Source organism: Amblyomma americanum, chromosome 2, assembly GCF_052857255.1.
Source record: "Amblyomma americanum isolate KBUSLIRL-KWMA chromosome 2, ASM5285725v1, whole genome shotgun sequence".
In the NCBI taxonomy this organism is placed as follows: Eukaryota; Metazoa; Arthropoda; class Arachnida; order Ixodida; family Ixodidae; genus Amblyomma; species Amblyomma americanum.
The window spans coordinates 48,716,117-48,741,112 of NC_135498.1; the positions used below are offsets into that span (position 1 = coordinate 48,716,117).

Below are 24,996 nucleotides of genomic sequence, written 5' to 3' on the forward strand. Positions count from 1 at the left end.
GGAAAGCAGACTGACGCTATATTTATGGATTTTAAAAACGCATTCGACAAAGTTTCGCATAATGAACTTTACAAACTAGGTAATGTAATAAAAAATGACACACTACTCGCGTGGATTTCAGCTTAACTCAAAAACTGCCGCCAGTTAGTGGCATTAAATAATTCTTCCCCTATATAGTTTCGGTTGATTCTGGTGTTCCCCAGGAGTTAATTTTTGGGCCGCTTCTTTTATTGATTTTTATCAATGACATTGTATCCAATATCTTTGTTTCACTCAGATTGTACACTGACGATTGTGTACTACAATTGACGACTGACTAATACTAAGGATCAAGTCAGGTTAAATGAGGATTTTGCGAGGGTATTATGTTGGTGTGACCGATGGCAAATGTGTGTTAACTATAACAAAACAGTGTTCACATGCATAACACAGAAAAGGAAGCCTCTCCTATTTAACTATACTGCTAACAATAATTACCTTTCTGAAGTAAATAGCTACAAATACCTAGGTCTTCATATTTTCAATAACCTCTCCTGGATAGAACACACTGATAACGTCACCGCTAACGCCCTTCCCAAGCTCTTTTTCATTCGACATGCTTTGAAGCTCACGCCCTCCATGTTACGTTTGCTCAGTTATAACACATTCGCCCTCCCCCCAATGTTAGAATATGCCATCATAAGCTGGGATCCGTTCACTAAAACTATAACACTGCTAAATTAGGGCGAGTTCAGAAGAAAGCAGCACGGTTTATTTACAACTCATATGGTTGTACATCTCTCGGTCATCTACTTAGTCAAAGTGGTTTGCTTCCAGTCTCTCAAAGAAACCCCATCTGTCGTTTGAAATTCTTTTTTCAACTAATCAAAGGCGAATACAATATTAACACCTCCAACATTTTATCGTAGTCATCTGGATATAACAAGGCAGCGGCACGATTTTACACTGACACCATTAAACGCGAGAATTAACTCCTATAAGTATTCCTATTTCCCCAGAACGATTACAGACTGGAATAATCTGAGTAATGATGCTGTATCACAAATGTCACTAAAAATGTTTGAAGCCCATCTTTAGTTTTCTTACGTTTTTCTCCCCACATGATATTTGTTGTTGCATTTGTATCGTGTATTTTGCATTCCTGTTCCTTGATTTGTTCTTTTGTATAATTGATTTATACTTTTATTTTTTGCACCAATTAATAGCGTGTTTATTGTTTCCAGCGTGTGTTTACTTGTATATTCTATGCTCACCCTGCCAAGGTCTTGTAAAAGATCGCAGTATCAATCAATAAATAAAAATAAAGGAGGGGCTGAGAGAAGAAAGGAGCCGCATGTGCCGGAATAATTTCGACCACCTGGGGATCTTTAACGTGCATGACATCGCACAGCACGCGGGCGCCTTTTGTGTTTCGCCTCCATCGAAACGTAGTTAGGATATGTGTTTAATGAAATCCTTTGTGTGCAGCTGGCACTTCATGGTACAAACGTCGTTTTAATGCGGTTCACAGCTTCTGTTGCAGTCATAAATTTGACAAAGAATGCCCGTGAGGCCTCCTTCGTTTTCATCCTCACCGCAGTCCGCACGTCGAAATCGAAAGGCTATGAGGTCTTAATTTTAAATCAACTTGAAGTCGATTTCGGCCGCATCCGAAGTCGCATCTATGGCGACCGCGGCGGTTGGCGGCACAGATAACGGGGAGTAATGGCGCGGAATTTTCGCACTTATTTGTGCATAATTTATCATTTCCTGCCAAAATGGGGCTTTTAGCAGCATGCCCTACCACCGACACCATGCGCGCACCACAGCTCGAACACAGATCGGTTGAAACTGGCGGCTAACAACTGCGGATTCCAAGGCGCCAGGTAAAAGACAGCAATTCACGTACGCCTGATCCAAACTCCTCACGTTTAGGCATGCTTAACATGTAGGTGTCATTCAGCATGATAGGTCATGTGCAACTTGTTTCGCGTGTAGTTTCGTTGACGTACTCGACATGATTGTTATTAAACATGTGCTAAATGGAAAAAAAATAAAGAGCGTTGTGTTGATTGCTGCCGCTTTCTGTCAGAGATGCCACAAGTTTAGCAAGTCAGTTTGCGTAATTAAATGTTAAAAATACGGGCAAATGTATGTTTCTTTTTAAAACACATTGATACATGCTAAATGATGACGCGTTGACATATGCTGATATCAGCTGTAGCCATCGCTTCCCGTTCGTTGCATGGGGGGGAGGGCCTATTCAACTTCCCCGAGCGTAAAATAATTAGCCTGTGCTTCAGTATGTGAAAAAAGGCGCTGTTTGAAACTGTATTGCATGCTAGTGGTGTTACACCGCAGTTAATACTTTGCAGACGTTGCTTCAAGTGAATTTTATCTCTTGTATATCTTTAGCGGGTATAAAAAATCATGATGGATCAAGAAGCCGGCAGTTCAGCCCGGAGGGAGCCCCTCTACATTGAATCACACGCCATCTACTTTCCGCACACTCCATACCAGTCCCAGAAAATGGTCATCATAAAGGTGAGGCAAGCAGGGCTTCCTTATTTTAGTTTGCTTTTGCATTCATCTCTTGCAGTGACAATTGGCATTACTAAAATGGGCTGTACTGATTATGTGTTTCAATGGAATTGAGCATGTTGTTGGCGTTTCATTGGAATTGGGCTATTCATAGCTTTTGCGGTGAAATTTCTGAAGAACATTATTGTATTAAATTATGTGCAGCAGTCATCCGAAGGTTTGTTCATAATTTGATTGACTCCATGCCATTTTTGAATTGGCTTATTGGCTGAAGAGATGCCACATCCCTCTTTTGCTCTTTTTTATTGGCTGAAGCCTAGGGCATAGTGTCGCACCAGCCATTAGCAAAGGGTGAGAATGCAAACATGGAATCGATTCAGGAAGGAATCGTTATATTTTACCGACCCTGGATGTCTTAAAAAGCATAGCAGGTACTGGCACACTTTGTAATCTCCGTATGAATTTAGAATCTTGGTCCAATATAATATGCTTTTGAGCCATGACATGGTGAAAAGTTACTGCTCATGTTCATTCTTCCAAAAGAGCAGGGCATGGCCAGCGATACCTGGGCAACTACTGTTCTATGGAGGCTAGAAATCAGGCAATGAAAAGTGCAGCGAGTGACTGAAAGAAAAGGGACAAGTGTAAGATTAAGAGACAGAAATTGAGCGTTGTGGATTAACGGCCAAACGGGAATTTAGGATATTTCTTAATTGAGGGTAGCTGAGAGTCGAGAAAGAGGAGATTCTGAAATTTGCACAAATAACATGATCGTGATTGGTGCAAAACTTAAATAATTGGATTTTATTAGAGGCCGTTGGCTGATAATGCTGATCGGGACTATTTCATGCCACTCTTTTCATGAATATTGCTTAATCATTCAGGTTGTCAATGTGGCTGTAGATTTTTCGATGTGGTGACTCCATTTCCTGATCTATACATTGATATTTAACTGCAACTGCACTCTTGAAAGCAGACACAGTGGAAAAATGCTCTCTAGAGGATTCCTTGTTGACCATTGCCTTGTGCTTTTTGTTATTGCATTTTGTTTGATTTTGCTGTTCTTTCTTTTTTTGATTTTAGCACATTAAAAGTGCCTAGCCTCATTGTTTAAACATAAATACCCGTGAACAATACTCTATGGTGTGAATAATACATAAACTTTTGCTTACTTTCATTTTAGCTTAACTACTGCTGCTTCAAACGTTGGGCCCTTCAAGTTTTATTGATGAGTTCTTTTTGCTGCATGGCTGGAAGCCATTTCATCTTTAATTAATGTAGCACACTGTTCAATGGTATGCATGATTTAATGAATTACCTAAAAGTATGCTTACGAATTCAGTTACACCTAGCAAGACTACACATTGTGACATGATGCTATTGTATAGTCAGAGCACCTCTTGGTGCACCTATTGTCTCTGTTATACATGCAAAAACTACACCAATTGTCTTTCATAATTGTTTTGTTGCACCAGCATAGCAAACTTTTCCTGTCTTCAGCAGTTTTGCTATTTCACTCTCCTGGGTTCTAATAGTTGGCAATTGGGGAAACACTCATGCAAAATCCAAGTGTGCCGCTTGGTTATTTTTGACTGGTCGCAAATGGAGCTTACAAAATCTATGCAGCATTGTGCTGGGTATATGACCTTTGAGTGCTCGTTTTCTTACATTACTGTCAGGTCCTGCAAGGTTTGAGGAACAGAAGAAACTGCCTCATTGAATCGCCCACAGGTAGTGGAAAGACTCTGGCTCTTCTCTGCTCGTGCTTGGCTTGGCAGCAAAAGAAGAAAGGTGTGTGAGAACGTTTCTGTAGTTTACTAATTGAATGCTGGCCTAACTGGATCCTAGCTCTTGGTTTAAATATCTGCTTTTAGAAGCAGGAGGATGTATCTGGACTTGCCTTCTTGCATTCAAAGCTTTATTGTTGCTGTTTTCACTGATAGCAACATTCCAGCGGCTACTGCCATTAGTAAACAATTAATTACTTGGCAGTAGCTCGTGACATAGCATTCTGTCAAGTGCCACAGGCTCTTTTTGCATTATGCTCAGATCACACAAAGTAAGTTATGTTTTAGAGGTGCGAAAATTATGCATAGATCTGTAATTTTTTATGATTTCTTTTTTCTTGATTTTCATCTTGACTAAACTATTGCATGTTTATCTTCCAGAAATTTACCAGGCTCAGTTGGAAAAACTGAGGCAGGAGATGCGAGGTAGGTTGCCTTGTTTGGCTTTTACCCCATTCATATGTTTGCCCATAGTATATATAGCATGTCTCTTGACTCAGGTTCTCTGGACTCATGGCAATAATTCTAAGGCACAGCTCTAGCTGCAGTGATATGATTCCTGCACCAACTGTGCAAAACTGTGCTATGTGTGCACCAGTGAGTACCGTAATTACGTCTATATTATTTCATCCAGACATTAGCAGTCGTTCGGGCACCGTTAAAACCGCATCCCTTAAGTCTCGTTTATACTCCGATCGTAGTGCAAGCGTGTGCCTGGCTCGGTGACATCATTTTGGCCAAAGCGAGACCCTCCTCGCTCCAACCGCACTTGACTGCTGACGCGTTCAGCGGCTTCACCGCACTTCGGCCGCACTGTCGGAGACTTGGAGCATGTCTCTATCTCACGCTGAGTGCACCAGCTGCCTCTGACCTGACCAGACCTGTGCCTCCTCTCGTCGGGGCCGAGCTGCTGAGCGAATCTACGACAGATAGCGTGTCGACCATACAGCTCATCATCTGCACATGCGCTTCTCCAGGCGCAGCCGTTGCGCTGCGTCAGAGTGGTTGGACTGTAGGAGGGCCGGATCTGCGCCTGGCGCGGCGTGACCAGCCTGACGTGACTGACCACAACCGGTGCTTGCCCGTCGGACTATAAACGCGCCTTTACTCCGCCCAGAACCACCATCACTTTGCCATTTACGCTCAAGTGCCTGCACTAAATGGACCAGAAAGAAAATAAACATTATCACGATGCTTGTCTGTGGCGCAAAAGCGAAACTAGAGTGCATCCTAGCCGGTGTCTTGCTTCTTGCAATGATGTGCCGCCCACCAGCACACCGGGTGACAGGGACTGTTGCACTTCATTTGTTCGTTTTTGCTAGGCTTAAAGGGACCATGAAATGATATTTACTGAGGTTAGGGAAAGCGCACGAGCAATCGGTACCCCATCACTTGTCACCGCACTGCAAAAATTTCTCAACTGTTTTCATTAACACCGAAAGTATCGTCATTTAAAAATGATCGTCCTTTTCTCCCCCATAAACTCATACATGCTGATGCCAGAGAGAGAAAAGAAAAAGGTTAGGACTGCATTTCGCAACGCCCCATCCCACCCTCGTCACTTGAACACGTCCATTGAAAAGGCTTGCTCAGTTTTCCCACTCAGGGTCAGAGTGGGAGAGGTGGCTATGCACATGGGGTGAAGTGTCGCCCTAACAGATTGCCAGCAGCAAATTTTAAATATTATTTGTAATATAGGGTTCACACAGAGGTTTTAAATATGGCTAAAACACAACAACCACCTCTATAGATTTATTGCATTTGAATATGATCATCTGTATAATTTCAGGGTACCTATAACGTGCTTAACAATGGAGCCCCGGAGAAAGCGCTTTAGACTAGCCACCGTTTATCGTGAAACGTTGTCACCGGTTATAGTCGACATAACTTCACACTGAAATGAAAGGACAGCTGGTTTCTGTTAAACTTTCGTTAGCAAAGCGAGCGAAAAAAATGAAAAAGTGGAAAGTCACCTCGCATCAATGGCTGTGGATCGTAAGCGCAGGGTTTGAGCCATCGGCAAACCTTTACAGCCAGTGATGTGCCACATCACATCTTTATATGCACTTATCTGCATGTTAATTCTGATTCCTCAAGAGGTCCCACTGTAGCTTTCCACGTCAGTACCTCTGTCTGCAATACATACCCTGATGCATTTTATTCACTGACAATAAACTTGAACTTGATTTTGCAGGGAGTGCCAGTAGTGCTACTGAAAGTGCAGACTGATTTCGGCAGCTGTTGTTTGGTTAAACCAAATGGGATAGGTGTATTTGGATGCGGGAAAAAAATGTATGGCTGCCTTCTCAGAAAAAGTTCATTGAAGCGGAACCTCACTCGGAAAATTGTTCCTTGAGGGGTAAAATAATTGCATTGCCTTGTATGGTTTGCTGAAGGGGAATCAGAAATACTTTGTTGTGGCAGAAATTTGGCTGTAGTGGAGTTTGATTTAGTGGCGTTTGACTTTATCAAGGGAAATGCCTTATATGTGGAGTTTTGTTGGGGGCTAGTTGGTCGTATACTGAGACTGGGGAGTGCTAGATTCTTGACAAAGGGACAGCACCACATAAGAACACCACGAGACACGAGCACTCGTGTCTCGTGGTGTTCCTATGTGGTGTTGTCCCCTTGTCTATACTCTGTCGCTCCCCATTCTCAGTTATATGTGGAGTCAACTTTTTTTTTTTTTTTCATAATCAGGGGCTGTGAATTGGGGGATCAACTTATACGCGGCAGTATACGGTAGCTGGGCAAAATGTTTTTTTTGTCTACTTTTTCTTCAGCCTGTATACTCTTCCCTACACTTTTCATCAGCTTCATTGATGTGCAAGTGTTTGGCACGAATGGTGGTACACATCAGGGTAACAGTCCTGTTTTGACTTGGGAGCTGTGTAACGTGATTTCAGCATAATTTCGTGAAGCCCGGATTGGGCAATTTTGTTCCTGCATGTTAGCATGATATGTGTTTGTCCCTGCATCATTGGATCAAACCGCAGCGGTAGCATAGTGGTCTGAGCATCCACCTTGCATGCGGGAGGTGCGGGGTTCGATCCCCAGTGCCACCGGGTACCCACCGGTGATACAATGGGTACAAGCTTTCCCCTGGTCTATTGCTCAGCTTATTTAGGGTGAAATGCTTGGGAAATGGGTCTCCATCTTGAATAGAAGAAAGTACATTGTGCCACGACGCTCTTTGACCACAGATGCCATTGTGCCATAAAAATCCATTATCATCACTAGCATCATCGGATCTGTGCCTAGGTTGCAGAGTGTCATGCAGTAACAGTGCATTGCTCCTTTTTTATTTTTAGCACTGCACTATTGCATGTTCACTGGCATAATGAATGCACTTTTTCTTCCCTGAAAAGCTAACGAAAATTTTGAGGTACATTCATAACACAGGGCAATTACACAGGGTTAGCAAAATTTTATATTTTGACATCCAAAATTACGGTTGCATTTATTACGACAGTGCATCCATTATGCTAGTAAATACAATGCTTGTTGATACTATTTCCAAGTCATCACTAGCATATTGTGCACTGTGGTCTGCGGGCATGCAATTAACTCCTGTGCACTACAGAACCTCTTGTCAGCGGCCCTGTGTTTGTTTATTTTTTTACCATTCCTTCCTTGCAGCCAGAGAGCAAGAGGCTGACGACTGCTGTCACTATGACCCAAGGCGTGCAGCAACGGCACTGGGCAGTCCTACTTGCAAAGGGATCAAGGCGCGTACAGGTGTGGGCATTCCCACTTCACCAGGACCATCATCGCCGGCTCTTGGCCGAGTGCATCAACACATCACTGCGGCTAGTCAGCCAGAGGCTGCCGCCTTGGCCAACAAACTTTCCGCACAAGTGAAAAATGTTTCTGCAGCGGGCAGTCCGTCAGGTGTCGTGCCTTCTAGCGACACGAATCAGCTGTCAAGCCAGGCACTTTCATCATCTAGTGGCCAGCCAGGTGTTGTGTCCGACCAGATTTCTGTTGCTGCAAATCAGCCTCCACCGTCGGCAAGCCCAATGCCTGTCTTGCCTGCTGCCCTCGCCTCTCATCTTCCTGCGGCCCTCGGAGGTCTCCTGCAGTCACCACCAGTGCCAGGCGCAAAGTACATTGTGGTTCAGAACAATGCTGGCCAGGCACTGGACTTGAACACGCTGCTGTCTCTTCCCGAGCTGAAGACAAGCAAGCAGACGGTCATTATCCAGGCACATCGTACGACTCCTGCTAAGCAAGAGGCAATAGGTTAGTGTGAAAGATCTTTTTGTCTTTTGCTTGTGTTTGCCTGATCTCATGTTTTAAAGGTACACTGAGGAGAAATTGGAAGTTGACTTGTATCGATAGAATAGCAGCTCCTGATCACAAAAACGCCACTCTTATTGAAAACAAAGCTCTTCTAATGTAGAAAATGGTAAGAACCAAAATACAGGTATCGCCACCACAGGCTAATCTCGCAAGTACACGCGTGATGACTTCCTAGGACAAGAGGCGCCACCTTGGAGGAATTTTTCTTACTTCATGGAAACCACGAATCTCTGAGGCTGGCAAAGGAAGGTTGCGCACCGCACCGCTAGCCGTCGGAAATCACAGAGCCTGCGTTCACGTCACGTTGCACGTCACTCCGTTCTGTGACGTCATAAGAGTTGCTGTGACGTCACAAGAGTTCCCTGAGTTTGAATCAGAGTGGCGGGAAAAACTTTTTCATCTTCGAATCCAAATTACTTTGAAATCAATGCATCTTTCGCACCCGGACAAGCGGCAACAAAGCCATGAAATGCCGAACTATCAGATTTTGCTAAAAAAAAAAAAAAATTGATAGAGTTCTCCTCAGTGTCCCTTTAATTAAAGAGCTAGTGTCACAGAAAATCTGGCGTTGTTGGCGTCGTTGACGATGAGCGAAAAATCCTCAGAGAAGTGGCCTAGCAGGCAGGTGGGCAGCCTAGATCACATAATCTTGTGGCGTCATCGAAACCTGCCCACAGGGTTGTGAGCAAACTGCGCACAGTGTCAGGTGGCAGTTAAGTTAATGATTTGTTTCTAGAGGTTGCGCGGCAAGAGAAACTTGGGTAGCACAAGCTCCTCCGGTGGCAGCACGTGCCATCACAGGGCAGTGGTGCATTGCTTAACCGCTGCACCACCGCGCCAGGATTTGGTATGAAGACTCTCAGGGATCTATGAATGTTAAGTAGAGAATGACCTATTTCTGCATATATGGGCATTAATCGAATAAAGCTATCGTGTCATACCTTTAAAATGTTAAAATGGAGCTTAAGTGTGCCCTCCAATTTTTTTGTCCAGTCTCTGGCAGTCTTGTTGGTATGGCTATCTCTTTTCCCTGCCTGCACACTCTTTCTAATGGCTACACACTACTGCGTCATCTGCAAGTAGTGCAGTGTCTATACGTTACTGCTTCATGTAAATGAATGAAAGGATGATGAGGGGACTTAATGATATGTCACTGTAATTCTTTATTGGCAGTTCAGGCACTTGACATAATTGAATTTCAGTTTTATTGCTGCTTTTTTTAGTTTTCCACAGGGGCAATTATTCCTGTTTGCATCCGAACTTTCGACACTTCAAGAAGATGCTCAGTGTGCCCTGTTTTGCTGTATAAGTGATAAATAAAATGGGAGACGGGGTGGGATGTGCTTCATGTTCCTCATAACTGTTACTTCTTGTCTTATTCAGGTGCTGTTTTAATACTGAAAAGCATTTTGATAAATACTGTATTTGCTTGCATAATTTTCACAGTAATTTGCATAATTTGCACAGGCTTTAAATTGGGGGTGCGCAAATTATGCGGAGGTTTTGTGAACATGTCCTGAAAAACTATTTAAAGGTCATAATGTGCAATATATACTGTATATTTCCGCCTATATGTCGACTGCCCGGCTCGCTATAAATGCACAACACAATTACAAAGCAAGCAATCAGAGGCAAATTGAAATAAAAAGAAATAAAATGCTGCCCTTGCATGCTGATCGGCTGATAAGCGACAAAACGAACACCAAACAGTTCGATAGTTTCGGATTCTGGCACGCGCTGGAGGTTCATCCATGAAAGCGATCACCAGCACTAGTGAGCTGGGTAAACGGCGCACAGTTTGAGTTTTTGCTTTTGTACTGGAACAGATTTACAAACTGAGCGATTTTTTTCTTTTACACATTGAGCTCCATGCAGTATCCTTCTAGGAATCTGCATTGGCATGGGGCGCGTACTACCCGTGACTCTGGTAAGACAATTGTAGACCACGTATATAAGTTGGCACCCCGTATAAGTCGACCTCTAATTTCGAATGGTCGTTTTGTAAAAAGAAAAGATGTAAACTTATGTGCAGCAACATATGGTATATTGCCGGTTATGATCATTGAATTCCTTGGGAGAGGATGCGGTATGGCGGGTGGCTGTTGCTGTAGTTTTCTTTTCATTATAATGTTGTTATCTTTTCGTGGCTATTTTGCTGGTGCGACTTGTCTGCACTTGTGTGTTGGTGCATTTCGGGAGAGCGGGTTGTTATTAAGGCGATCGGGTCCTTAAAGCTATTGCTTCGGAAATCCGGTCATGCTTCCCACCCGCTTGCTTCGAATATGAGATCGCTCTAGCTTGGCCTTAGCAGTGACACCTTCCTTGGAGCGGCATCCTCTCACTAATATGGGAGTAAATTATGCGAGTAAATACAGTACATAGTGCAGGTTTTCAGTGAGCTTTTTCTGCATGTATAGTAACACCAGTGCAGTTTTTTTTTCTTTTTTGCATTCTCAACCACAATGTGCATACTGTTTGTGCAAGATTTTTTATTTTTTTACATGCAGGTGAGCCAAAGACGCCACAACCACCTAAAACTCCTGTTCAACTGCCCATGGACGATGATGATGATGACTTTAAGCCAGCTAAGAAAATGCGCCCGTCTTCCAAAAGTGTTAGTATGGTATTAGTCTTACCGCTATGCCAAATTGGCTACTACCTGTTCCTCTGGCTTCACAGTATACTAAAATAATTGTGCTTCCTGTAACATGGTGTTCTGATGGTGTCTTGCATGAAATTTTTAGACGTTGCACTGGATAGGGTTCGGGGAGGGAATTGCTCTATTTACACGTAAATAGCAGGACAACGAATGTGAAAAAAATTTCGAATATAACATGATCTTAGCCTGTTCAAGCTAACAACAGCTGAGGGCGCGGGAAAAATGTAGACGACGCGTAAGAATTACGGGAGCGACGGATACATCGGTGTAGTTTGAGAGACACTTTAGAAATGTTCACATCTTCGAGCGCTGCAAAGCCTCCTAGTGCGTTAACACACGCAATGTCCTTTGCCTGTTGACATTTTATCCTTGGTTGCGGCTGCAGGGCTGTAACGTTAAGAGTGAACAAATTATTTTGAGTGTAATATAACTCTCAGAACTGATGAATGACTTCAATCACTGCCACCTGAGCAGTGCCAAATAGATGACAGCAAAAGCTATATGTCGCTCTCATAGAGGATATTATAACATCATTAAAGTATATGTAGCCAAGCTAGTTGTTGCTGCATGCTTAATTAGAATGAGGCGCAATATAGTCTTGTTATTCTGAATATGTTGTAACTGTTACCTTGTTTGAAATCTGCATATCATACCTGCCAATTCTTTTGAATATTCTGTAAAATGTATGAATATGGACGTGTATTGTGATTTTACGGATCTTGCCTCAGATTTTACGGCAAAATAAGTTTTGTATGTGAAAAGCTTTTGAAATTCTATTAAAACCAGGCTGTTACTGGTGGTACCTTATGCCGCCATAAGGTGCGAATATTTACAGTCTGTGAAATTATCAGCAGCAGCAGCTGTAACATTCTACAAAAATGTCTACAGTAAAACATCGTTAATTCAACCCAATTCAATAAACGCTTATTCCTCCTCCTCAACCTCTGTTATTTCGGATAATCCGGACTGCCACCGTGGTCCCAACAATTGCCTGTGTAAGTCTATGTTGTCAGGAGCTTGTTTATTCGGCCGTCCGGGGGCTGGTGTCGGTTGGTTTTGACGAGCTCCCGGAATGGTGCCAAGTCGAGGTATGACATGCTGGACAACCGGTAGTCCATGTATTCGTCTACAGGCCTGAACTGCATATTACATTGTTTCTGGTGCCCCTCTGACGTGCGCGCAATGGCAGGTGTTTTGACGATCGGCAGGCTCCTGGCAGTAGGCCGATACAGAGTCTAGCCACTTAGTATTGTTTTCGGAGCTTCGCCGCCAAATCCGGAGTGATGCCAGCTATCGGGTGCGCTTATCAGTCAGCCAGTCGAGCCGCACGCAGTTTAGTATGACGACTGCATTGGCGCGGACCTTTTTTCTTTGTTTGTTTGTTCGCTATCGAAGGCGTCTTACCGCTCCAGCAAAGCTCTGGCACCAATGCGCGCTTCCCCCAATTCTGTCCGTGTGATACTTCGTTCTTCCATGCTCCAGCACACCACTGTGCGCTCGTCGTGTGCTGTTTGCTGTTTGTGCGTTGAAGCCTCCTCGCGTGCAATGTTACGTGTGAAGAAGCTCCAGTGCTATCGGTTTGCACTAAAAGAAGCGACGCAATGCAACATTTTTCGTTTCAAGAAAACAAAAACGGTGTGTAGCTGCGCATAGTATTGCCATGGAAATCACTTCAACTGCCTCTACGTCATGAAATACACAAACGGCGCCCGCATTCGCTGCGTTAGACGTGCGAGGTGGAAACACTAGAATCGCGAGGCGACGAGTCAGTTTCCGAGTACAACTGTGGACAAACAAACCGATAGATGAGCGCACGAAATGAGGCAGTTTTTCCGACTCCCACCCTATGCGCAGCAGCGTTGTGCGATCTGTGGTGGAGATGGTGGCGGCTGCTGCCGCACTTGTGTTATCAAAGCGATTGTGAAATGTCTCCATGTTTACAACTGCAGGTAATGTGGATCTACTGTAAACTTTTGCTAGGCTATTTCATCTATTTTACTTTTAAATTTGGTTTCAGTTCTGCACAGTTCTTTCAAGTATCACGCGAAAACTGGTTGTAATGAAAATCTGCATATAACGAAAGACTGTGCACTTTACTCTCCTTTGTTATACCCTGGTTTAACTGTATGAGATGCGATTTGTATTCCCGCTAGTCGCAGCTCAGGTGCTTCAGGTTCCGATGGCAGATGCCGCGGCTAGCAACATCTTTTCCTTCCATTGTTATTTTATTAATAAATAGCCTTTAACAACGAGGTTTTGCTGCTTGCCGTTCAGATTACGTGTAGTTCGAATCAAGGAGAGCCTTTTGAAGGCACTTCGTGTTGACGGGACCAAAGCTCAGTTTTAGCAAACTGGAAATACTAATTAAGCGAGTTGAAATTATCGAAAGTTGGCTGTATTTGTGTTGTCAGTTGTTCAGTTTTGTACTCATATGCCATGTCTTCCTCCCCGTGTAATACCCTCAATTGAGGGTATCATGATGATGATGATGAGTGGTATGATGAATGAATGACAAACGAACGAATGAGATGTAAACTGCAACCTTTATTTTTTATATATAGCCCATGCAGGCCAGGGTGGTAAGCACTGCAGCCCAACCAAACCTGGAGTCTGCGCTGAAGAGCAGTGCCACAAGTGTTAGTGCAGCCATCGACCAGTTGTGCCAGCAACAGCAGCATCCTTGTCCCACGCAACCAACTACGCCTTCCAAAGGGCCCCCAGGAATAGCGGACATGCCAATGGAGAAGTGAGTTGTCTGGCTTTCCATTGGCCACGCAGAGTCCTTGCAGTCCTTATCTTTGTTGGGACAACTCCATCCAGTTATTGTTCTCAGCAAAAATTGATTCTCTGGCTCTTTTTGGGTATGTTGACGTTTGTCCAGCAGCAAAATACTCATTTACAGCTGTGAAAATTGCATTTCATAATTCTCCTGCCACTCGATGCAAACTCTGTGCATTTACACCAAGGAGGATGGGTTGCCGTTGTTAGGAAGTGTGTGTTTGTGTAGCCTAGCCTTTTGGATCCATGCCCAAATATCGGTGTTGGCGCACACATTTTACTTGAGAAATTGGCCGGTGAGGACAACGCTTGTATTTATTAATTTAGTATTTTCTAGCTTTCATAGCTTCATTTTCAGTGAGACTGGAATCTTTGGGATTAGAATGTATAGTGCCCTGTTGATACGGGCCAACTTAATTTGTCGCCTGTGTTCCTTTAAGCCCTAGGAGATCTCTTTGTTTTCCTGAGGATTGGTTTTCCTGATTTTTCGGAAGGAATATTGAAACATTTGTTAAGTTTCACCGCTTGTAATATAAGTGCTTAGCTTGCACCTCACCATTACTGTATATGCTCATGCTTGCACCTCACCATTTACTGTATATGCTCATGTAAGGAAATCACCCCTCACTCTTTTCGGCGAGAATTTGAATGTTTTTTTAGGCTGCTAGCTTTTCATAGCACGTTCTTCAGTTTTCGTGCCATCTGCAGCACCTTGGCAGCGCACCAAGATGCTGCGCACCCTTGACAGAAGTGGCAGTGGCTTGCTCTGCGCACTGCTACGCCCAGCTGCGCACCCAGCTGCCCTTCTGTATGCTCAGAAAGCCGGTGAGCGCTTGAGCATCAGAGCATAGCGGCTTAAGCCAGAATGCTATAAAACATCCTCTACACTGAAATGCTATGGGGAAGCAGGACCGTCAGGCACGCAAGCGATTTGGTGAGCTCAAGGTAGGGAGCGAAAGTGCATAACCCCTCACCACATCTAAGGCTTAAACATTCATGAGGTTTTTAATGTCGCGTAAAAAATGCGCACCTGACCTTCAGGTTTGATGTTCAGCATGTTCGCTTTACCTCGCTGAGATTGGCCGGTGCTGCTGGGTATCAAAATCGTAGGATCATGCTGTGATACAGTAAACACCTTTTGAAGTGAACAGTGCTTAACACCGACGACATAAATGTGCCTGACCGCATGCTTTTAATGATGGATGGATGGACGGGCAGGCAGACGGACATATGATATGAAATTTCAACTCTCCCCAAAAAAAATCCATTTAAACTTTTTTCTCGCGTAATGAATCGTCCCCTCAAAAGGATGTCAGCTTTTCTGGAAGAGAAATGGGTTGATTTTGAGAGTATATACTGTATTTAAGCATGCAGTTTTCTTTTACATGCCGGTATACCAGCATTTTGTGCATAAGTGGGCTGCTGCTGTTAAAACACAGACGTAGCCCTCTCATTTTGTTTTCAACAAATCACATGCCTTCAGTATATGATGACCAATGGAATAATATGCTTTGACTTTCGTGAAGCTTTACACAGTATGAATCCCTTCTGACACTAATACAAACAGCACCCCTGTTTAAACAAACAGCTCATGACACTGCTAGGTTGACATTTAATCACCTAGTTTTACTTTCTTTGATGTTTGCAAGCATGCTTGCATTGTCTTCGGTGCTTTGCACATCATATCTTTTTTCTTTCACATTCTAAATTCTTTTATTATACTGTAGTAGAACCTCATTACGTTCCCATTTCGTGCGATTTCCCAGTTCATGCACTGAAAATCATTTAGGAATAAAAATGCTCCATAGAGTTATGCTATTCTTAATGCAGGAATGCATTCGACGGCTACATTTTTGTTGCTCTTTGCCCACAAGATTTGTCTGTCTTGTTTCCGTCCATCCAAAGCTGCACTTCTAGGTCCTGCATTAGTGCACAACGAGCTGCTTAGTCGAGGTTCACAATTCTCGTTTCCTGTTTCTTGTAAGTGTTTGTTCACAAGATTGTCGATTTCAGCTGAGCCAACTACCGAGGGTTCTAAATTACCGCTTGCAATAAAGATTTTGCAAAGGCAGGGTTGAGGAGCTTCCAGCTCCTCAGCACAGGCAGCACACAGTATGCACAGGCAACACACGGTATGCTGTTCTCTGCACAAAGATGACCAGAGGGTGCCATGTGACACCCTCTGAGTTGAGTGCTTGCCTGCTGTGTCGGAACCAATCAGTGGGTGCACACTGGTGGCACGAAAGTGTATATTACCCAGGGCTCAAGATGGAATGGCACTTTGACTTGCCTCTAAAAATTTCACTCGTTGGCTGTGTTTCCATGACCTAACGCAATGCTTTGACATCTGTGGGACCTTGCACAAGTGCTGCTGCCAGTCGCCAAGAACGTGATCACCTTCGAAAGCAACAGGTGAGGCCTTTGCCACAGAAGAGGGCTGTCAAGAGGAGGAAGCGTAGGAGGAGGAAGCCTAGAAGGAGGAAGCGCAGAAGAGGAAGCGTCAAGTGAGATCTTTGACTACAGAAGAGAGTGAGGGCAAGAATACTTTGCAAGCGAAAACATGGGTCAGCACGCATGCATTCCTGCAGTGGGTTAGTCTAAGCGTAGCACTGATTATGCTGCTACTTTTTCTTCTGGATGCCAGGGGCATGCGATATACATATACAGAAAACCAGAGGCAATCAGTCGCAAGGGTGGCTTCTCTGCTCTGCATTGGTGCAATGGGACAAAGCATTCTATAGATGGTGATGATACGCGAACATGTGAGCAGGCCTATCCTGGTGACATATGCGGCAGTCAGCTGCCAGAGTGGCTTCTCCGCCATGCATAAACACGATGGGACGAATCATTCGAAAATGATGATGATGTGCTAACAAACGGGCCGAGCCTGGAGGCACGCGACATCAGCACTAGTGCCAGCTGTTGTCACCTGCCAAGCTGCTAGCGTGGCTTCTTTGCTGTGCATTAGTGTGATGGGATGAACATCCAAAAAAGGACAGTGACAGCTGAGATGTTCTGGCTACTTTCGCCTTTGCCGGTCGCTGGACTGGTTATGTGGAGAAGTTTCTTTCACGCTTATGACTACTCATATGCAGATAGAAGTTTACAAAGTACTAGAAAAGCGCTTCAGACTTTGCACCTTCAAGCACTGACAGGCTGTTTTAAGGTTGAATTGTCATAAATGTCTTGTGTACTTTTTTCTGAGTCACATTTTTTCAGTCTTAATGGTTTGGATGATACGTTTTTTGTTTATAATACACGCCCCCCCCCCCCCCCCCCACACACACACACACACACACACACCTGTATTTTTATAAAAGCGTATCAATGGGGTTCTACTGTATTTGGTGAAAATTTTCTAATACTAGTACGTGAGAGTTAGTTTTAATATATTCTCAGCTGAAATCTTTTGAGTGAAAAAACTCACAGGATGGTTATGAATGTGGAGTGCAAATGTTTTAGCTTTAGCTGTGGTGTGAGAGCAAAGAATTTTTATATGCAGTGTCATAGCCTAAACTACTAGGCTCCTCTCCGATGCTCAAGCGCATGTACTGCAACACACGTCGCCTTGTGCTCAATGCCCCTTCTGCACATTCTCACCGGCTTCCTTATCGTACATACTGCTGCAGCACAGTCTAGGCGTGCAGCCAAGTTCACCAAGCCAGCTACCATTGCCAGTGCTCCCTTCAAACATAAACACGCTGTGTAGTTACTGGCGCGCAGCATCTTGGTGCAGTGCCAAGGTTGGCACTGCAGACGGTGCAAAACTGGGGAACAAGCTAAGTACTGCTAAGGCTCTAAAAATATTATTCTGTTTGAAGAGGGGATTTTCTGACGGTAAAGAGATGACAAGCACACAAAGCAGCTAAGGCAGGTCGGGCAAGCACCACGGGTGCAGACACCTCAAGTGTACCAATGAACACGACAGTGAAACATGACATGTCGCCCAAAGTATTCCTGAGCCATTTGGCCGAAGTAAACATGCTGCTCCTGCTCTTGAAACTGCAGTTTGGCAGTGCCAATGCTACTTTACTCTCTCTTGATTTGATCTACACTTCTGTAAAGGACTTGTTACTGGTTAACTATCACTGGTAATAGCAGGGACATGTTTTTTGTTTTTTTTTTAGAGTGGGCAACCATAGCCGTCTGTGCCTTTGAGAATTGCATCTGAAGGCTTCACTTGTGCATTTCATGCTGTATCTTGAAACTTTCATTGCTCGAAACTTTACTGATGAATGCAGAGCAAAGATTTTCTTTGAGCAACTTCGCGAGGGGGCATGGGTATCTCCGCCACTGCATACAAAATTATTCGTACGATGCCAAAAGGAAGGAAGTGGATCTGGTGTGGGTCCCGGCCCACGCGGGTGTTCCAGGGAACGAGGCCGCTCACCAGTACGCTCGAGGTTTTGTTAGAGCCGGTGAGGGGATCTCGGATCCGGATGTCCCCAGGGACTAGACGCTAATTAGGTATGTATCGGGCCATAACCAACTATTACAGGGAGCTTAGAGCGAGCCTGCCTCCTCTGCACGTTTCTCTGGCCGCGAACAGGCTACCACGTAGAGGCTGCTGCAAATGCGGTCGCAGCCAAACCCGTGGACGTATTCCAATATCTTTCCCGATTTGGTAAATCTGTTTTGTCAGCTGTGCAACGAGCCTGCCACCTTAGACCTTATCATCTGGGACTGCACTGAGGATCCGCCTTTGGCAGATCTAGTCACATCTCCCACGCTTGAAAAATGGGAAGCTGTTCTCGCCAGCCCGGACCCGGACGTTCAGTCCCAGGCCATGGCAAGAACGCAGGAGGTCGCCGACAGACTTAAACTGCCAACCACCTAAACTGCCAACCACCTGAAGCGGCTGGAGTAACCCAAAAAGATCTTCATCTTCTTGACAATAAAGTTCTCCCTCTCTCTCTCTCTCTGGAGCTTTCAATGCGTGTAGTCGCGGTCACGAACAAGGTGACTTGATTGCTCATGTACAGCCTACTGTAACATAAAGCCAGAAATATGTCCTATAATCTATGAATGCAATTGCTTGGAATAGCTCACCGTGAGCATTTGTTTGTTTATACAAGCATGTCTCTTTTTCTTTTTCTCTCTGTTCTCATCCAAGGGTACCCACAATCTACTATGGCACAAGAACCCACAAGCAAATTGCACAGGTGGTGAGAGAACTGAAGAAAACCAATTATCGTTATGCCAGGTAAGGCATGTTTTACTTGCCTGTTTGACAATAAAATGTGTGGCTACATTTGAATGACTATCTACGGTAGAACCCTGCAGTCATGTTTTTTTGTGGGCGGAGCAGAAATGTGGATGCTAACGAAAGGGTTCAGCTTTAGTTAAGGACAATGCAGCCAGCCATAGAAAGAAAAATGATAGGTGTTACATTAAGAGACTTGAGCGGGCAGAATGGGTTAGGGAATAAACGCGTGTTAATGACATTCTAGTTGAAATCAAGAGGAAGAAATGGGCTTGGGCAGGGCATGTGATGCGAAGGCAAGATAGCCGCTGGTCCTTAAGGTTAATGGAGTGGATTCCAAGAGAAGGCAAGCGTAGCAGGGGCTGGCAAAAGTTCAGGTGGGCGGATGAGGTCAAGAAGTTCGCAGGCATAGGGTAGGCGCAGCTGGCAAAGGACCGGGTTAATTGGAGAGACATGGGAGATAAAATGACCTGCAGTGGGTGTAGTCAGGCTGATGATGATGATGATGAAAAAAAAGTATTGGCCTGGAAATATAGTACCTGAACACAGTGCAGGAAGAAATTGCATGTCATTGTCTGCTGCTTTCTTTTATTTCTTATAAACACAGTGTGATTCTTTCGGATGTTGCAAGGCTTTGTGGCTCTTGCTTTGCACGCGCAGGGTGTCCTAAACACCCTGTGATGGCTCTCCGTCTGCTTGAGCAGCTGTTGGCGGTAAGGACACAGCAGTGAGGAGGGAGCACTCATGGAACAGGCGAAGTTGTAACATACATGCGCTTCTGCACCATTTTTGCAGCAGCTGCTTAGATCCTACACAGTCTTAATCTAGAAATTGTCTCTCTTTAAGCTGCAGGCGAAAAGAAAAATGGAATGCCCACCTGAAGTCATTCTTCAGCCAGACTGCCAGAGAGTGGAACAACTTGCTAATGGAAACTGCTGTGCTTAACACCCCTGACCGCTTCAAGGCATTAAGAACTAATCGCTTAATACATATGTGAGCTCACCCCTCATGCAATGCCCTCTTGCGGGCCTTTGAGGTAAAAGTAAATAAATAAATAAGCCTTGGAGCCAGCCCGCACAACCGCATCAAGTGCAGCACTGCTCGTGCAGCGTTCCTTGCTTCATAGTTTCGATTTTCCACCTTTGGTAGTTTGCACTCGCGTCGCAACAGCAATGGCACTGCGCCAACAGCCGCAACAAAATTCATGCTGCCCGTAGACATGTATTTATTTATTTTATTGTATTTGTTTTAGTATTACCTCGGAGACCCTAAAAGAGGGGCATTACATGAGGGGTGTGTTAGCTTGGGCGCAGCATACTAGAAATTGCCAGACCTAGTGGCAGTCAAGCGCCGATGAATTCCACTGAATTATCTGAATTATTGGAGTCCAAAAAGTCGGTCGGCTACTGTAGTGGAAAATATGAGAGTAGATTATTCATGCAGCAAAAGAATACAGACGGCTGGCAAGGAAAGTACACTTATACCTAATTGGCCGCATGACAATTTTACTAGCCTACTGTGAAAGGGAGGCACCCTCTTTCGTCAAATATTTTTCGTGTTAGTTTTCTGCAAAGGAGGATTCTGTTTAGTGGAAATGTAACAGAAGCAGCAGGAGTGTCTTCTATAGCACCGTGGAAGACAGACTAACCGATTCAAATCTAAGTGTAAAGCATTTAAAATGTCTTGCAATATGCCTATGGTCTGACACACCTGGAACCTGTGGCTCACTGGAGTGCACACAGAAGATTGTGGAGCAGTCAAGCTGCAGTTTTCAGGCGAGCAAATGTGCTTGCACCTTGCCTCTGTCACGCGCTTGATGTTCAGACTGCCAGCGTTTTGCAGCCGCAGCCGACACAACAACGTAGTGTGGGTGTTACAGTGCTCACTTCCCTCCCCACTGTCTTTGATCTTCAGAATGGCAATCCTGTCCAGTCGAGAGAGGACCTGCATCCACCCAAGGGTGTCGAAGTCATCCACCAAGAATGAAATGTGCAAGGAGCTTATGGAGCAAATGGTCTGTTTTGCTAATTTTCTGCCTCTTGTTTCTCTTTGTTGGCTTTGACAAGGGACAGGGTTAAATTGGAGAGATATGGGAGAGACCTTTGCCCTGCAGTGGGTGTAGTCAGGCTGATGATGATGAGTTTCCTGCAGTGTCATGTGAAGTGCAGTGCTCATTGATTATGTTGTGAGCATCTTTAAATTCCCTACCTTTTATAGGGCTGGTAAAACATGCTTTGTGTAATGACTTTTTGCTGTAGTCAGTAGCTCAGTAAGAATAATAAGGTTAGCGAAAGCTGCTAGTTACCATTGGTTGTTTTATGCATGTGATCGAGTTTCACGGATGCATTTGCAAAACAAAGTACTTAGATTGTGCTGCGAATAATTGAGTAGGGAATAGAAAATGCTACTCTCTTAATCAAGAACGTCTGGAGATAAAGTGTTTAATAATAATAATAATAATAATCTTTATTTGCCATCGTACATTTGGATGGGAGGACGGCGGGAAAAAAGCTGCTCGCAGGCAGCTTGACCAGCCCACAGCCCGTTTTTTTTTTCTTTTTTGGCAGAAGAAGCACAACAATACATCAAATCTGTACACAATTTGGCACAGTAAATTAACATTCGCTACAGTAATCGCGTCTTGATCAAAAAAAAAAAAATTCCAGTCACAGTACAAACAACAGAATAACATGAAATCACAGAAAATGAAAGTATCCGAAATCATGAACTATACATAAGGCGGAGATTTCTGTAAGGACATGAAAATAAATCAAACCCATCTAATTTGTAGGTGTTCAAAAGAGAGGGTAACGTGTAAGATAGGCGCTGTTTCCCGGTGTTCAGACGAGGAGTAGGAACTAACCACCGTTCTGCATATCTAGTGGGGTATCGTGGCAAATTGGTTTGCAGGTTTGCAAGACCCTGTAAGCTATTCAGATTGTGTCTTAATTCTGTTTTGATCTTCACGCTGAGTCGGTATTTATATAAGTTGTATATACTAATTACCTTGGCATTGTGAAAAAGGTCTGCAGTGTGGGATCGGTGTGATGTATTATAAACATGACGTATGTATTTTTTCTGTAAAAGATGTATGCGCTGTAAAATAGACGGTGCTGCGGTTCCCCATACGAGTTGACAATAGTTAAGGTGCGAGTAAAAAAGTGAGTTATATAAAAGCAATTTGGTTCTCGTTGATAGCTGATATTTTAAACTGCCTACCAAGCCGGTGATTTGAGCTAACTTTGTTATGAGATAGTTTATGTGATCATTCCAAGACATATGGGAGGAGAAAATTACTCCAAGACACTTGAAACTCTCCACAATTTCTACGTTACGGAAGTTTAGTACTATGGCATGATTGTAATGTTGTAGCGTGCGGCAGCCGAGCGGCCGCACCAAAGAACCAGCGAAGACCGGTGCAGGACAAGGAATCGGCGTTTATTTGTCTGACGCTTCTTTTATATGCAGCGGTTGCTTATCAGCTGCTGCTATCAGTGCGCGTCATGGCAAAGTGACGCGTCATGCACTTGACGCTATCACAATGATGTGGCGGGATGATTTTGTTTATTGGCCGAAAAAAGATTGCTTTGGTTTTCTGTTCATTTATACGCATGGAATTATTTGTTGCCCATTTTCCCAACGCTCTCATTGTGTCGTTACATGCGGATATTATTTCTGAGATATTTTTTCCGGAGAAAAAGATGCTCGCATCATCCGCGTACATAATAAATGTTACTTCAGGGTTTATGTTTATAATATCATTAAGGTATAGATTAAACAGCAGTGGTCCTAGTATACTACCTTGTGGTACACCAGCGTGGATAAATTTAATTGCAGAACGGGCATTATTTAGCTGAACCACTTGCTTTCTCTGAGATAAATACGACCTTATTAGTTGTAAGGCAGTTCCGCGGATGCCATATCGCTCTAGTTTTAGCAACAGAATATTGTAGCCGAAAGTGATGAAAATAGGTCTCAGGTGTTTGTGCACCTTTCTCGCTCTCTACTGCAGTACTGTTCAGTTTGGTAGAGATGCGTTTCACAAGCACAAGGACAAAACGGTACATTGATAAAAATGTGCGGTCAATATGTGCACAGTTGCTCTTTTTGTCATATAATTTGCAGTTCATTTGGCAGCATTCTGTGCAGTTGAGTTATTTTTGGTGAGAGAGGGGTGGATCAGTTCTTATTGTTTACTTTCTTAGTAATTCCCTCTTTGTTCATGTCTCAGGTTATTGTATGCTTTCTGTATATTGACCAGGAAACTCCCTTTCCCTCAAAATGTGATATGTTATGAAAGTTTCTTCATTTCTCTCTTCATAATGCAAATTACAGTCGGTGATCAATTTTTCAGACTCCCTAGGGACCGCAAAAATGTAAAAAAAATTTGAAATTGGGCATTAAAAAAAATTTAATTTAACCGAAAAAATTTCTAACTTATTTTCAATATGTCAGAGGACAGAATCAGTAGTTTGTGCACATTCTGAAACTTCTCACGACTAAATCCCGCCGCGTGTCGTATAGTACATACGCAGACGACGGGCAGCAACTGCTTTCATGAGCTCACTTACGACAGCTGTACTGCCTTCGGCATGTCGACGATGAATGCATGGGTTTTGACAAAGTTTACAATGCAAAAGCGAACGCGCCGCTGCGGAGCTGCACTGCGCCCACAGTACAAAGGGCTCTGAACGAGAAGGCGAAGATGCGAAGATGGTGAAACGATAAGAATCAACAAACGGACGAAGCAAACGCTTCGTTGACATTGGTCTCCATAATTAGGCCTAGCGAATAGAGCCAAAATTGGCATCGTAACCAGCGATATGCACTGTGTGGTGGCTTGCACATAATGAGACGCATCTTGCCTGCTATCAAAACGCCAGTTGTCGATGGTTTTACGATAGAAAATTCAGGGTTGCTATGCATTTTGCTGCGAGTACATGCACCTCACTTTTAAATGCATCCCCATTTTCTTCCGTGCTCGCTTTTTCCTGAATGCACAGTTGAGTTCCGCGAATTGTGACTACTGTTCAAGTCTGTGCGGCTGACAACGTCCAAGAATGGTACAAATTTTGAACGACGTGAGTGCCATGTGTCGACTCATGGAGAATAGCAGCCCCACCATTTAAGAGGCTCCCTTGAACCTAGAATTTTTTTTATCAAGTTTTCAATCTGCCTTATAGTTTGAATTACCGAAGTTCCACTGTACACATTATATAGCGGCTTGGATGTCGGTGGAGGGTGCAAACGAGGTCCGAAAGATATAGCAGTCAGTTGCGATGTGTCTGAAATTTTAAGTGCTCTTATACATTGGCTCTATGGGCCGTGTCGTGCTGCCACGAAAAATTAGAGTAATCAAGCTTGTCCGAAAAATCAGGGGTCCAAATTTTCGGCCATCAACTGTATTGCCTTTGAGACGCATTTGATGTTCCTCCTCCTTTCATAAAGAAGCTTCAGTTATTGTGACACTGGCCTTTTTCAGTGGTTTAACGAATACTTTGTTGGTGTACTTGCTTAGTGCTTTGTTTGTGCAGTTTTCTACATTGTGATTATTTAGTGCTGGTGCTCAAATTGCTTTTTTCTCTGTCTCTTGGTTTACATACTATCTATGTTACATTTTTATGAACTAGGTACTATCGTTCTCTACTGGACTTCATCAAATCAGCTAACCTTTTTCCATTCATTTAGATCATTCATCACACCTTCACTCATCATTGATGCCCTGGGGCAATAAATTTCGCTTTAAA

General features: G+C 43.8%; 1 protein-coding gene across 1 annotated transcript in view; it reads left to right on the forward strand.

Moving 5' to 3' along the window:
• Nucleotides 1-1,652: 1,652 nt before the first annotated feature.
• Nucleotides 1,653-24,996, forward strand: part of LOC144121182 (Fanconi anemia group J protein homolog) — a 58,050-nt gene continuing 34,706 nt past the window's right edge. The window contains 9 exon segments of the mRNA XM_077654251.1: nt 1,653-1,865; nt 2,395-2,523; nt 4,200-4,311; nt 4,689-4,733; nt 7,947-8,549; nt 11,117-11,223; nt 13,830-14,014; nt 19,160-19,249; nt 21,164-21,263. Coding sequence (XP_077510377.1) covers nt 2,410-2,523; nt 4,200-4,311; nt 4,689-4,733; nt 7,947-8,549; nt 11,117-11,223; nt 13,830-14,014; nt 19,160-19,249; nt 21,164-21,263 — 1,356 coding nt within the window. The 5' untranslated portion in view covers nt 1,653-1,865; nt 2,395-2,409.